The sequence below is a fragment of the Chlorocebus sabaeus genome, chromosome 8 (genome assembly GCF_047675955.1).
Source record: "Chlorocebus sabaeus isolate Y175 chromosome 8, mChlSab1.0.hap1, whole genome shotgun sequence".
In the NCBI taxonomy this organism is placed as follows: domain Eukaryota; kingdom Metazoa; phylum Chordata; class Mammalia; order Primates; family Cercopithecidae; genus Chlorocebus; species Chlorocebus sabaeus.
The window spans coordinates 103,744,240-103,758,916 of record NC_132911.1 but is presented as its reverse complement, the minus strand read 5'-3'; the positions used below and the strand labels follow the sequence as shown (position 1 = coordinate 103,758,916).

The 14,677-nt window shown below is 36.9% G+C and overlaps 1 protein-coding gene and 1 non-coding gene across 7 annotated transcripts in view; one reads left to right on the top strand and one right to left on the bottom strand.

Annotated features, from left to right (window-relative positions):
• The window catches only part of RGS22 (regulator of G protein signaling 22), a 151,877-nt gene that overhangs the window by 99,512 nt on the left and 37,688 nt on the right, over window positions 1–14,677 (top strand). For all 6 annotated transcript variants that reach the window (XM_008001210.3, XM_008001209.3, XM_073018248.1 and 3 more), the window contains 3 exons: window positions 9,799–9,993; window positions 12,280–12,372; window positions 14,320–14,492. In XM_008001210.3, the coding sequence (XP_007999401.2) occupies window positions 9,799–9,993; window positions 12,280–12,372; window positions 14,320–14,492 (461 nt within the window). The remainder of the gene's footprint in view (window positions 1–9,798; window positions 9,994–12,279; window positions 12,373–14,319; window positions 14,493–14,677) is intronic.
• Window positions 13,736–13,802, bottom strand: LOC119624970 (small nucleolar RNA SNORD77). Its single transcript, XR_005241130.1, has one exon. It is a non-coding gene; the product is annotated as a small nucleolar RNA SNORD77 (small nucleolar RNA).

The window sequence follows — 14,677 nt, the reverse complement described above, 5'->3', positions numbered from 1 at the left end:
TTCCAGTTCAGCTCTTCTGTCTCATGGTATCCATCCTACATCTTTTTTTCTTGCTAGTCTTGTTAACTCTCGGGTAATACTGACAGTTCAGTTAGGCAAGAAAATTAACTCCCAGAATTTCAAGACTGGAAAAAGATTTTTTAGGAGCAGGCATTACTATTTTTTCTTTCTTTTTTTTTTTTTTTTTGATACAGATGCCAAGAAAGTGAGTCACAGGCACAGGTGTAGAGAGGTGCAGGGCAAGCAGTGCATTGTGCATTTCCTGATTACATAACCTTTGAGTGTCTCCAGGAGAGATGAGGCTTAGAGCCATGTTGTGTGCAGTGCCAGGCACTTTGATCACAGACAGGCAGTGCTTGTATCCCTTCTCAAAAACTTCCCTGCTGGGTTGTTAAAGCATCATAGGTTAATGTTTAAATTGGACTCATGTTGGCCACAGCTGTGTGTGAGTGAATCTCTGCTTGAATGTGAATCAGAGTAGCTGACTGGAATATGAAGGGAGCAGTTTCTTCTCTAACATGAGCTGCATTGTTATTTACTCTGTGGCTAGAAAGGAAGAACTGGGTGGCCAGTAAAAAAAGCAAATGATTTGGATATTTAAACAATGTTTCTAACCCATAATCAGGCTATATGATTTACATATCAAAAAGCATAATCTTTATGTTTCATCTTAAAGTCAATTTATATCAACTTAAAATGATTTTATCATCTTTATAAAGATTTTAAGTGTGTTGTTTAGCTTTTTAAACTTTTGTTTTAGATATACAATTACAATATCTTTTATTTACTAAATATATATATACTCAGTTATCCACTTATAGATTATAACAATCTATAAGTTATCTATAATCTGTAACTTATAGATTATAACAATCTATAAGTTAGTTATCCACTTATAGATTGCCTTGGATTATTAGAAAGACATATTCAGATTTTAGTGTCATAATTCAGTTTAAATGTACAATAATTTTACTGTTTGGGCTAATAAAGAATTGACAAACTGAATTCACTTTTCTCATCCTTACTCGTTTAACCGCATGTGTCTCTACCATCCTGGAGAGGTGAGGAACAGCGGAGACAACTTCAACAAAAGACAATAAATGTGTGTAATGTAGGCTTGGGATGCCATGGATTGGATGACCTCACAAGCCCCTTTTTAATGCTTCCAGTTCTGTGATTTTTCAATAAAGGACTGGGCATAGTGGCTCATGCTTGTAATCCCAGTACTTTGGGAGGCCAAGAGGGAAGGATCACTTGAGCCTAGGAGTTTGAGACCAGCCTGGGCAATATAATGAGACCTTGTCTCTACAAAACATTTTTAAAACATTAGTGGAGCATGGTGATGAACACTGACAAAAGGATTGCTTGAGCCCAGGAGGCAGAGGTTGCAGTGAGCGGAGATCAGGCCACTGCCCTTCAGCGTAGGTGACAGAGCAAGCCCCTGTTTAAAAAAAAAAAAAAAAAAAGACTGGTAAGGAATCAGGGATGTAGGGAGAGTGTATTCTTCTTCTTCTTCTTCTTCTTCTTTTTTTTTGTGAGACCAAGTCTAGCTCTGTCGTCCAGGCTGGAATGCAGTGGCCCGATCTTGGCTCACTGCAATCTCCGTCTCCCGGGTTCACGCCATTCTCCTGCCTCAGCCTCCCGAGTAGCTGGGACTATAGGCGCCCACCACCACGCCCAGCTACTTTTTTGTATTTTTAGTAGAGGCAGGGTTTCACCGTGTTAGGTGGGATGGTCTTAATCTCCTCACCTCGTGATCTGCCTGCCTCGGCCTCCCAAAGTGCCGGGATTACAGGCGTGAGCCACCTCGCCCAGCAGGAGAGCGTATTATTCTTAAGGATTATGCTGGTTGTCAGATGGGGGTTGATACTCTTGAACAAAGAGAAATTGTTTGGGTGACAATAATTCAATAAACGTGGTGAGGAAGCAAAAAAAATAAAAAGTGGGAGGGCAAATTAATACCTACATTCAGGTGCAATCATTTAGTTCATTTCTTTTTTCTTCCCCTCCCCTCTCTAGTTTGTTTCTTTTTACCAGGAAAGTCTGTGAAGTGTCAACCCAAGTTCTAAATTACATATTTCTGGCTTGAGATTTTGGCATTTGAAAATAGCTATTCAATTAATATGGTTGAGAATTACACAAATGTCTGTTTCTTATCATGGAACATCTTCTGCTTTTCTTTGCTTTATTTTCAGCTTTAAATATGTGTCAAGTGTTTCTAGAAGTCTTGTTTTAGAGAAACTTCAGAATTTAACTGATGACAATTAAATATGGAGGAACCATATAATTTATCATCTAAACCCAGATGCTTTTGAGAATTAAACTGTTAATAATTATGCAAAGACAGTAGGCTTAGACCAGAGTGTCCCAGTGATATAGATCCTAGAGACTGCAGACTATGTAGCTAAATAATATGCATGAACCCCCATGGCTAGGGCAAAATATGAGTGTGAGGTCAGGAAGAAAGGTAGCAGACAGTAACCTGGGAAAGGTATGGCCTTGCTTGGTCAGAAAACTGAGTTTTATGATGTTTCTTGAGATGGAAATGATGCTACTTACTTCCTCCTGATATTTTTATATTTGTTTTTGTTAGTTTCTCCTTGTTTCATTGGAGAGATTAAAGTCATAGGATTTGCATTTGAGAATAAAAAAGGGGAGCGCAGGGAAGAGTCAAAAATTGTACTATGAATGGATATTATTAATGAAAACTGGAGGCCAGGCATGGTGGCTCACGCTTGTAATCCCAGAACTTTGGGAGGCCAAGGCAGCCAGATTACTTGAGATCAGGAGTTCAAGACTAGCCTGGCCAACATGGTGAAACCCTGTCTCTACTGAAATTAGAAAAATTAGCCTGGGTGGTGGTGCGTGCCTGTAGTCCCAGCTCCTCAGGAGGCTGACACACAAGAATCACTTGAACCTGGCAGGCAGAGTTTGCAGTGAGCTGAGATCACACCGCTGCACTCCAGCCTGGGTGACAGAGGGAGATTCTGTCTCAAGAAGAAAGAAAAGAAAAGAAAAAAAAAAGAAAAGAAACCTGGAAACACAGGAGGAAGGGAGAGGCTTTAGAAGTTAGGAAGGGATAATTTGCTATATTATTGAGTCCTTGAGGGTCTGGAAGATATTCATGTGGCTATAACAAGTAGGCTGCTAAAAGCAAAGGTTTTGAGTTCAGGAAAGAAATCCGGTGTAAAGCTATTAGTATTAGTATATGGAGTTCTTCCACATTGATTGACTGTTAAATTTTTGGAGCTAGGTGAAATCTTTCATTCATCTACTTATTCTAAATTTCACATTATGCCAGATGCTAGGGATACAGTAATAAACAAAGTAGACACAGTCTCTTTGTAGAGTGTAGGGTCCAATGGGAAAAAACATAAAAGTACAGGGTCCATGGGAACACACAGGAAGGATTCTTAAGCCAGACTTCAGGAGCCATGGAAGCTGAGTCTTTAGGATGAATAGAAGCTCAGTGAAAGGCGAAAAGAAGATGAGGGTAGAGAGCATAAAAGCGATAGAGTGCAGAGTACAAAACTCCTGTGAGGGAGTGCTTGCCTCCTGTGAGAAACTGTAGGGGCATGAACTGAGAAGGTGTAATTGAGCATGGAACTTTAGTAAGTGTTGTCTTTTAAGGGAGGAATGGAGGAAAAGGAATCAGCAAAGAGCTTGAGAAGCAGCAGAAATTGGCAGGGAGAGAATCAAGAGAAAGGGTTGGCGAAGTCAGAGGAAAGAGAGTAAAGGAGAGAGGAGATAATTATATTATGCAGTATTAAAGCTGCATAAAGGATCAGGTTGAATGAAGATTAAGGAAAGAAGCTATTGAATTGGCGATTAGGTGGTTTTTAGTGATCTTTGAGATCATTGTCATTGGCATGGAAGCCAGACTTCCATAGATTGAGGAGTGACTATGGAGACTTGTAGAGAGAGGGAAGAGAGAAGTAGGGTAAGAAGTAGGGAGTAAAACAGAGTCAGGAAAAACATTTTAGAATGAGAAAGGCACTAGATTTCAACAACTTTGTAGCATAAAGAAGCAAATGGAATCAATGGAGAGGTAGATTAAAGAAACAAGGCACTAAGGAAGTAGCTGGTGTTGCAGGCTCTGGAGGAACATGGTCGAGTGCACCTGAATGCCTTAGGATTGGAAAGACGTCTTCCTTTGAGACATCAGAGAAACAAAAAGATTTAGAAGAGAGCTCTTGAGAGGAAAGTTGAGGGCATTTATACCAGTGGTTTTTCCAAGTTACATGGAAGATAAAGTCTACTGAAAGTAAAGAAGTGTAAGAATACAGTTGGGAGCATTAAATAGGATGGCAGTTTTAAAATGGGAAATGGCATTGATTAGAAATAAGCAAAAATGTAACAAACTTTTTGATTGCAGCTAAGTTTTTTTGAATTCTATTTATAATGGAGTCAGTCATGATGTTTTTATTAGGAACTTGAGGGTAGAGTGGGGAGGAAATAGGGATGTTGGTAAGAGTGTAGTTGAAATAATGGACAGTTCTCAGTCCCAATTGTCTAAGAAAGTAAGATAAAGCAGCTGGTGCATGATTTATTTAGAGGACATATTTATTTAGATTGTGCTGAAGGTGAAGAAAAGCTTGGTGAGAGATACAAATAGATGAAAATTATGGTCAGAGAGAGAAAGTTGTTCTATTAATATGGTAAGTGGTAGAATAAAGACAAACTTACCTTGAAGAAAATCATAAAGCAAAGTTTAAGAGGTAAAAGCCCGAGGCAGTTGGATACAATCATATACAGAAACTTGGCTTCAACAGGGCATCAAGAAGTGTCCACCATAGTATAGATACAGTACTAGACTATCTAAATCACACATAGACGATCTCTTGGAATTGAGGTTAGCACTAAATCTTAAAGATAAAACAGAAAGAGTAAAGGCAAGACAGAGTAAAAGAGAAGGGAAGTAGATTTAGGCGTCCACCAGAGGCTGACAATCCTAACAGCTGTCGTTGTTATCCTAGCCACCATTTCAACTTCTTTCCTACTTTTACCCTCTTCTCTGTTCTCATTTAAAAAAAGAAATCAGGTCAGGTGCGATGGCTCACACCTGTAATCCCAGCACTTTGGGAGGCCAAGGCAGACAGATCACAAGGTCAGGAGATAGAGACCATCCTGGCTAACATGGTGAAACCCCATCTCTACTAAAAATACAAAAAATTAGCCAAGCGTGTTGGTGGGCACCTGTAGTCCCAGCTACTCGGGAGGCTGAGGCAGGAGAATGGCATGAACCCAAGAGGCAGAGCTTGCAGTGAGCTGAGATCACACCACTGCACTCCAACCTGGGCGATAAAGCGAGACTCCATCTCAAAAAAAAAAAAAAAAAAAAAAAAAAAAAAAAAATCAAAGGCGTTATCCTTTTTTCTATACGAGAACGTTTCTTGTACTAACCAGAATGCTCAACATATGAGAATTTGATATGAGAAAAAGATATAGTTTAGATCTTTTTAAACTATAGTTTTGAACTGTAAAAGAAAAAAAATATTTAAAAAAAAGTATTTCTGCCCTAATTTAGCCTGACTACTGATTTTTAGTGTAAGTAATTTAGGCTGTTAAATTTTCTTTTCTTTGAAGTGAATTTGGAATTATTGGAGCAAATCCTACATTTTTAAATGTTGTTAATTTGATAATTTTAATCTTTAGTTTCATAATTTACCTAAGACATTATTTTTATTAGTTTACTTTAGAAAACTCTCTCTCTCTGTTTCTTTCCTTTCTTTCTCTCTCTCTCACTGTCTCTCTCTCTCTGACTCTCTCCTCACTGTTGTCACCCAGTCTGGAGTATGGTGGCACCACCATATTTTACTGTAATCTCGAACTCCTGGCCTCAAATGATTCTCCCACCTTGGCCTCCCAAAGTGCTGAGATTATGAGAATCAGCTACCACACCCTGCCAGCTTTAAATTCTTGACCTGTGAAATTTCCCTTTCAAATCACTGTTTCGCTTAAAGCCACTCATCTCCCATTTATATACTCAGCAAATATCTATTGAATGCCTATTATATTCTGAACTTTAGTATTCTCTTTTAACTACTCTACATGCCCTTCTCCCTTATCTTAATCACTGGTTCTTTGATACTCTACCCTGCAAATTACTGTATCACTACCCTGATTTTGACCTTGTTTGCTTTCCTCCGTGTCATGGACCTCACAGTAGATCATTTCAATTGCACTTTAACCAGCACCTTTGATTCTTTTGTTGCTTTAATGTCTATATATATATGTGTGTGCGTGTATATGTGTGTGTGTGTGTATAATTTATATTCTTAACACCATTTATTGCTGTCTCCTATCTTTAAGCTAACTCTTCATTTGGCTTCTGCAGCATTACTCTGACTTGGTTTACCTCTTATCTCTCTGACTTCTGTTTCTCAGGCTCTTTTACTATTTCTTCTGACTTTATTCATTATTATTATTTTATTTTGCAATAAATATTTATTGATATTTACCCATATATTTGTACTTTCCATTGTTTTCTAGTCCATCCTGCTTTTGTCTAGAGCCTCCATTTAATATTTCACCTCTAGAGTCTCCATTTAATATTTCATTTAGTACAGGTCTTCTGGTGATGAAGTTTCTGTTTTTGTCTGTTGATTTATAACATCTATTTTGTTTTTATTTTGGAAAGGTGTTTTTGCTAGACATAGAATTATAGGTTGGCAGTTATTTTCTTTTGGCACATTAAAAACTCGAGACTGGAGTCAATATCTAGTCCATTCCTGCTCTCAGGGTGTTTTGAGAGCTTAGGATGTTTACAAGGACTTCCCCACTGACAGGTCCTGAACTATAATCCTTGTCTCCTCATCATTGCAAGACTTCCAAAAACTCCATTTATAGGTAATTATAAGAATTTTGACTTTTATTATGTGTGAGATGGCAAGCTACTAGAGAGTTTGAGCAGAGGAGTGCTGCACAAAAGGATTTTTCTGTCTGCTGTGGTAAGAATAGACTGTGAGAAAGCAAAGAGTAGTCTGGGAAGACTAGTTAAGAGACTATTGCAAAAAAGCAAGCAAGAGGTGAAGGTGGCATGTAATTTCTTGTCTATTGAAATAACTTCCAAACTGCTTCAAATATTGATCTTACTCAAAAACTATCGTATCCAATAGTGTCACTGCTCAGTTAAAATCCTTACAAGATTCCCCATTATATCTTTAGGTAAAAATTCAAATTCCTTAACAAAGGATAAAAGATCATATTCATGCTCTGGTTTCTGCCTCCCTTTAAAGTATCTTCTCTTATTCACCTCTTTCCTTTAGCCAGTGTTATCTACTTGAAACCTAAAATCTCTCCATAGGTTTTAAAGCTCCCATAGGCCTCCATGCATTGACCTGTGTTTTGCTTCTGCTTGGGCCATCTTTCATCAACCCTCCTCTATTGTCTAATTATTGACTCCAACTTATCTTTAGAGATTTAGCTTAACAATTATCTTCTGGAGGGAAAGCATGGTGGTTCACACCTGTTAATTCCAGCACTTTGGGATGTCAAGGTGGGCAGATTGCTTGAGCCCAGGAGTTTGAGATCAGCCTGAGCAACATAGCAAGACCCCATCTCTTAAAAAAAAAAAAAAAGAATTATCTTCTCTCTGAAGAGTTTCTAGAATTATTTCCTTCCCTAATCCAATACAGAAATGAGTCTTTTCTAGGGATTTGGAAATTTTAATAAATGTTTATGGCATCTACTGTCTGCCAAGAACAGTTCTAGGAACTGGAGATACACCAGTGAATAAGCTACAGTCTTTGCCTTCAAGGATCTCAGTCTAGAAGAGAAGACACATAAATACATAACTGCATTATAGAGTGATAGGCATAGCAGCAGAAAGTGTGATTGTTGGGGGAGAATGTGAGTGGAACTTCCTAGAGGAGGAGAAATCAACGTTGGTTTTTAATTTTTTTAGATGAAGTCTCACTCTGTCGTCAGGCTGGAGTGCAGGGACACGATCTTGGTTCACCGCAACCTCCACCTCCTGGGTTCAAACGATTTTCTTGCCTCAGCCTCCTGAGTAGCTGGGACTACAGGTGCGCACCACCATGCCCAGCTACTTTTTGTATTTTTGGTAGAGATAGGGTTTCATCATGTTGGCCAGGATGGTCTCGATCTCTTGACCTCGTGATCTGCCTGCCTCGGCCTCCCAAAGTGCTGGGATTACAGGCGTGAGTCACTGTGCCCGGCCTCATGTTGGTTTTAAACTCTAAATTAGTTTATCAAGCAGACAAGGTATGTGGGGTTGTGTAGACATCCAAGATGGAAGGAACAATATGTGCAATGGTATGAAACGGCAAAACAGCAAGACTTAGGGAAATTATAGAAAATTTGTATTTGAATGTAAAATTTTAAAGGCGATTAATGGGAGACGAGCTTAAAAGATCATTGAAGATCTTATTTATAATACATACCTCTCTTATAGCACTTTTCATCCTGTTATAACCATTGATATTCAGTTCCATGTCACCGCCAAATTGGCTTCTTCAGAATAGGCATTGACTCTTGTTCATTAATCTTTGCATACATAGCACCTAGCCAAGTGTCTAAGATGCAGTAGATGGAGTACTCAGTAAATGCTTGTGTTGTTAAAATGGACCCTTTACATCTTTTAAAAGATTATTTTAAATAAGACTATTGCTGTTTGGTACAAACTCATTCTGTATCTGTCTGTTCCGAGTTGGTCTAGATATTATCAGGTTCAAATTCTAAGTATGTGAAATAAAATTGACATAAAGTACAAATTAACTAGAGATTGTTAGTAAAACTTGATTTAAAATGTCCAGTGTGCAAACATTTTTTAAACACAATGTTATTAAATTGCTTCTCAGATATACGTAACTATTATTCAGAGACAGGACAATTAGTAGAATGGAACAGATATTTGTGGCAGGTTTGCTGGAGGTTCTATGTATCTCTTTCCATTCACTTTTTTTTTTTTGAGATGGAGTTTCACTTTGTCACCCAGGCTGGAGTGCAGTGGCATGATCTTGATCTTGGCTCACTGCAATCTCTGCCACCCGGGTTCAAGCAATTACTACTGCCTCAGCCTCCTGAGTAACTGTGATTACAGGTGTGCACCACCACACCTGGCTACTTCTTGTATTTTTAGTAGCGACGGGGGGTTGGGGGGGGCGGTTCACCATATTGGCCAGGCTGGCCTTCACCTCCTGACCTCAAGTGATTAACTCGCCTTGGCCTCCCAAAGTGCTGGGATTACAGGCGTGAGCCACTGCACCTGGCCTCCATTCACTCTTATGCTTTTCTTTGTCTTCCACAGCATTGGATACCAGATGGAAAGACTTAATGGCAGAAAGGGATAATTAGCAACAGTCTAAGAACTCTGCAGCTCAGTTTGGTAGGACAGGTAGTCTGTTGTTTCTCCAAAAGACTAATAGCCAGCTTTTCAGTCCTAGTGTATTCTTGCCTCCTGTTTCCCAAAAAAAGTATTTCAAGCCACTTTGGAAAGTAACACAAATGTGTTAGAAATGTTGTGAACGTAAAGGAAAAAAAAGAGGCACATAAACTCAAATTTATCATAATAATACTTAGTGCTTCCTCAGATTTTTGTAATCTGAGAAAAATTGACTAATTACTGATGAAGAAATTGGAAAACAAAAGGAAAAACAAAGTCTTTCAAATAGATGCATTGCTTCGTGTTAAGAAATTCTACCCATATTTTCAAGAAAAATATCACGTTAGCTTATTTGCCTTCTCTTAGTTTTTAAAAAATGCCTATGCTGAGGTATCTGCTAACCATTGTGGCTTCTCTCAACATCCTCTCCCTTCTTCCCTCTTCTCCTTCAGTATCTTTTTGCCACATACGTTGCTCCTTCTGCCACTCTTGACATTGGACTCCAACAGGAAAAGAAAAAAGAAATTTATATGAAAATACAGCCACCATTTGAAGACCTTTTTGACACAGCAGAGGAATATATTCTTCTCCTCCTTCTTGAACCATGGACAAAGATGGTAAAATCGGACCAAATTGCTTATAAAAAGGTACTGTGCCACTGATAAATTGAGTGTGAAACCATTCAGGTTTACTACAATACTCACACCTGTAATCCCAGCACTTTGGGAGGCGAAGGCAGGTGGATCACCTGAGGTCAGGAGTTCAAGACCAGCCTAGCCAACGTGGTGAAAACCTGTCTCTACTTAAAATACAAAAATTAGCTGGGTGTGGTGGCGGGTGCCTGTAATCCCAGCTACGCGGGAGTCTGAGGCAGGAGAATTGCTTGAACCTGGGAGGCGGAGGATGCAGTGAGCCAAGATCACATCATTGCACTCTAGCCTGGACGCCAAGAGCAAAACTTGGTCTAAAAAAAATAAAAAAATAAAAAATAAAACTAAAACTAAAAATAAAAAACGATTAGGTTTACTGCCAACGATAAGCAGCATTGTTAACTCACAAGAGAAAAACTGGAAAAGGTCTCATGTGGCCCTAAGATTTAGAGCTAAGATTTGGGTAGCCTCAAAATTTGGACAGGGAAAGTATTTACCCACTTGATTTTTTTATTTTTATTTTTATTTTTTTGAGATGGAGTCTCGCTCTGTTGCCCAGGCTAGAGTGCAGTGGCATCACTTGTTTTTTTGTTTGTTTGTTTTGTTTTGTTTTTTGCCAGTTTTCTTATTGTTGCCTAATGAAAGACTTTATGTCATTTTTTGCTCTCCGTACAAGTATGTCAGAATAGAGAAATCTGAGTTTTGGTTTCCTGTGAATAAGTAAATACGCCTTTCTTGCTACTTTTCAGCAGTAGCCTTAATTTTGATGAACAGAAACGCCTATTTCATTTTATGCTAGGTGAGTTTCAGTTACTATCACATGCATGGAAAACATAAACGTTTCATATGTATTGTGGAAAGCAGATCCTCTGACTTTGGTACTTCTATTTTAAAGTACCCCCAGTGTTCATCAGGTCAGACTGCTTGACTGGATACAAGTTTCAACACGTCTTTTGTCATCCTGAAAGAGGTCGTTTTAAGCCTCAATGCTTGAGTATTTTCACTATTTTATTAATGGGTGGAGGCCATTTATTTAAATATTTATTTTGAATCACAAATTAAAACCATCTATGTATACTTTTTATATTAAGTTAATGCATGTACTGTGTACCTGAGGTCATTTCAGGTGGAACTCTGCTGCCTTTGCATTGTTATTCTTTGTTCATATCTCCTCAACAACTTCTTAGATTGTCATATAAAATTAATACCAAAACACCTTGGATAGAGTCACCTTATTGGATCGTGACTGAAACAACTGTTATGGTTTACTAATTTCAATGACCAAAATAATTAGATTTCTCTTTGTCCTGAAAAATTAGCATAGCGTCCTTTGTATTACAAAAATGCATTTATTACAGTAGGAAAATTTGGATATCAGATGAAGTTTAAAAAAATTCTCTCCAGTCATTATTTTAAATATACTGTATGCCATAGAGGATGCAATGGTTTCAAAAAAAAGGTTTGGAATTATAACTAACTTCCCTAAACCAAAAAGTTTCAGCATTAGTCGTGATTCTTATAAAATGGATGAAAGAAATTGTACTGTTTTTAGTAGGAGGAAAAATAAATCTCTCTTAATTCTAGAAACTTCCTTCTAGAAGTATGAGGACTTATCTAAAAGCCCAGCTGACTGTATTCTGTAGACTCTTTCCCAAAAAGAATAACGCAGCAGACTACCAAAGCTAGCTATTAAATACAGAAAGTTCTCAGGCAGCTCTTCAGTCAAGCTGGTTTTCCCCTGCAGTAGAGAAATAGAAAATGATCTTGTTCTTCTGACTATATGAAACAGTACATTACAAACTCTGAAGACAAGCTGCTGTGAGGTTTTATTTGATGATTGATAGTCTCCCCTCTTACTACAGCTTTACTACTTAAAGCCTTTTCTCACATACTAATGACAACATGGAGTCTGGTCATTTCTTGTTCTGTGAATTATTTGGTTCCTAAAGCTAGTAGCATCTGCTGTCATGACTATTATCATGTTATATTGAATAAAAGTTGGAAATGTGACCAATATATTTGCATTGTTTGTAAGTTTACATTCCTCCAGAAAGCAGGAATGATCTTTGGTGGCACTATATCATTATATAGAAATGTATGCATTTTGTATTGCATCCTTTTGAAGTGTGATCCTGCTGTAGCTAATCTTTTAAACTATGTTATCTTTCTGCTTTTGCTTTGAAAATAATTTGCTTTATTGCCAACTGTATTTGTTTTTCAGCCCACTGTTACTAGCAAATTGTACATTCTCTTGATGTCACAAGCTTTATTTTTTTATTTTAGGTGGAGCTGGTGGAAGAAACTCGACAGTTAGACTCCACATACTTCAGAAAGCTACAGGCTTTGCATAAAGAGACACTTTCCAAGAAAGCTGGGGTAAGGCAACCTTCCACTTAGAAAAACAAACTTTTTATCCTGGAGAGGGTTACCACTTTATGTATTGGGCAGGGGTAGACTGTAGAGTGAGGAGATCATGCATTATAGAGTAGGGGATAGGCAGTTTCATTTTTCTGCTGTTCCTTTGCCTAGCATGCTGCATTTGACAGGTGTTACCTCATATTGACATATTTGACAAGGGAGCCAGAAAAACAAAGCAGATGAGGTATTTGACAGGGAACCATGCCACTCATTTGCCTTGGCTAAGACTAGACATTGGAGCCTTCAACTGTGTTATATTCCTTTGAATGTTATCAGTTATTTTCTGTATGGCAGCTGCTCTTTCTATTTGTTGTCAGGTTACAAAGGAGTTAAATTAAGTTCTCTAAACAGAAAAGAAACTGTTGTGTGACAGCAATAGGGAAATCAATAAAGAAAAAATATGGGAAGGAATTTAGGAAGATGGTAAAAAGATAATAGGATTGACTAGGGTATTAAAGTGTTACTTTGATTCATAAAGTTGCATCTTTTGGATTGGCTGAGTAAACATAATAAATCCTTAAAGCCATAAAATTAAATTTATGCATCTACATAAAAATGACAGTTAATTGACCTGGAAAATGTTTAAGATACATTAAAATTTTTGTAACAGAAACACTGGTATGGTATGATCCTGTTTATGTAAATTATATATGTGTTTCTGCATGTATCCATATGTATAAAAAGAAATATCTGAAAAGACACTCACCAAAATATTAAAGATAACTCTGAGTGGTAAGGTTTCAGGTGATTTTTTTAAAACTTTCTTCTTTGTGCCTATCTGAAATTTTTATTCTTATCCAGAAGTTATCTATTTGGTACACTAATACTATCTTGCAAAGGATACATAAAAATCCATAAAGGTAGCATGATATAAGGTTGTATTATAAACTCTATGAACTAAACTTTATAACACTATCCACACTCCTTTTGCATAAGGAAAATTAATTTTTAAAACATTGGTAGCTTATCTCATGGATCCTTTATAAAAACAAATAGGGAGATGAATTAGTTATGTAAGGAATTGTATAAGGAAGGGCCTTTCAAAGAATAAGCCTCTTTTCCCCTTTGCCCTTTCGTTCTTATAAACTGTTCACAAAACATCAGATGTCATAAAATTATCTAAAAATTAACTTCTATATGGTGATTATATGTTAATATTATATTTGAAGGATGTATTATTAGATAAGTAACTTGTATTACTCTATAACTTTTAAATATTATGTTATAAAAGAATGTCTTATGTTTATGATCAACATTGTTAAGAAAAAGAACCAGGTCACAAAACTATAAATAGGTGCATAATCCTATCTTTATATTTTAAAACTACATCAGACATTGTAAATCTCTTCATGAATTCAATCTGCTGAACTATGCAACCATCATAGTATCTAATCTTCACTTTTAATTTTTTATTTTTATTTTTAATTTTTATTGTTATACTTTTCTTCATTTTTTATAAACTACATATATATACATAAGTAAGACTGGAAGGCTGTATTAAAAAATGTTAATGGTGGTTATCTTTGAATGGTAGTATTATGTATGATTTTTATTTTCTTATTACAAAAGGCATGTTACTTCTGTACTTAGAAAAATTTAAAGTTAATTTACAAGCAAGTGCTTTGTGTAGTAAATACGTACTAAATATTTATGAAAAGAAGGGAATGGAATGAAAATAAACAGAACAGAATTTGATACATTAGAATCTGAACCAGATTCTTTATCCAGATTGTTAGAATCTGAACCAGATTCTTTACAAGATTCTAAAGTCTTTACCCACTTCTGCCATTGAATTGTTAAATGGCCTAGGCCGAATGATTAATTTTTCTTTCAGTTTCTCTACTTAAAATTGTAAACAATTTGTTGCGTTTAAGCTTTTTTTCCTGAAAAGTACTGTTTCACCAGGATACCACTTGTGAAATTGGAAGTGGCATTTTATCACTCTCTAATGTCTCTAAACGAACAGAATATTGGGATAATGTTCCTGCAGAATACAAACATTTTAAGTTTAGTGATCTGCTTAATAACAAACTGGAGTTTGAACATTTCCGTCAGTTTCTTGAGACTCATTCTTCAAGGTAAGGGACATAACCATATATTTCTCACTGAAAACATTTTTCTAAGCTACTAGTTTTGATTCAACATATTAAGTGATTTGGTGCTATAACAGATTTTACCCATGTCAATAAAAACTGACAAACATGATCATCTGAAATCTGTATAGGTAACTTTTTAAAGATGGAGTACATTTTGATTGTAGCAA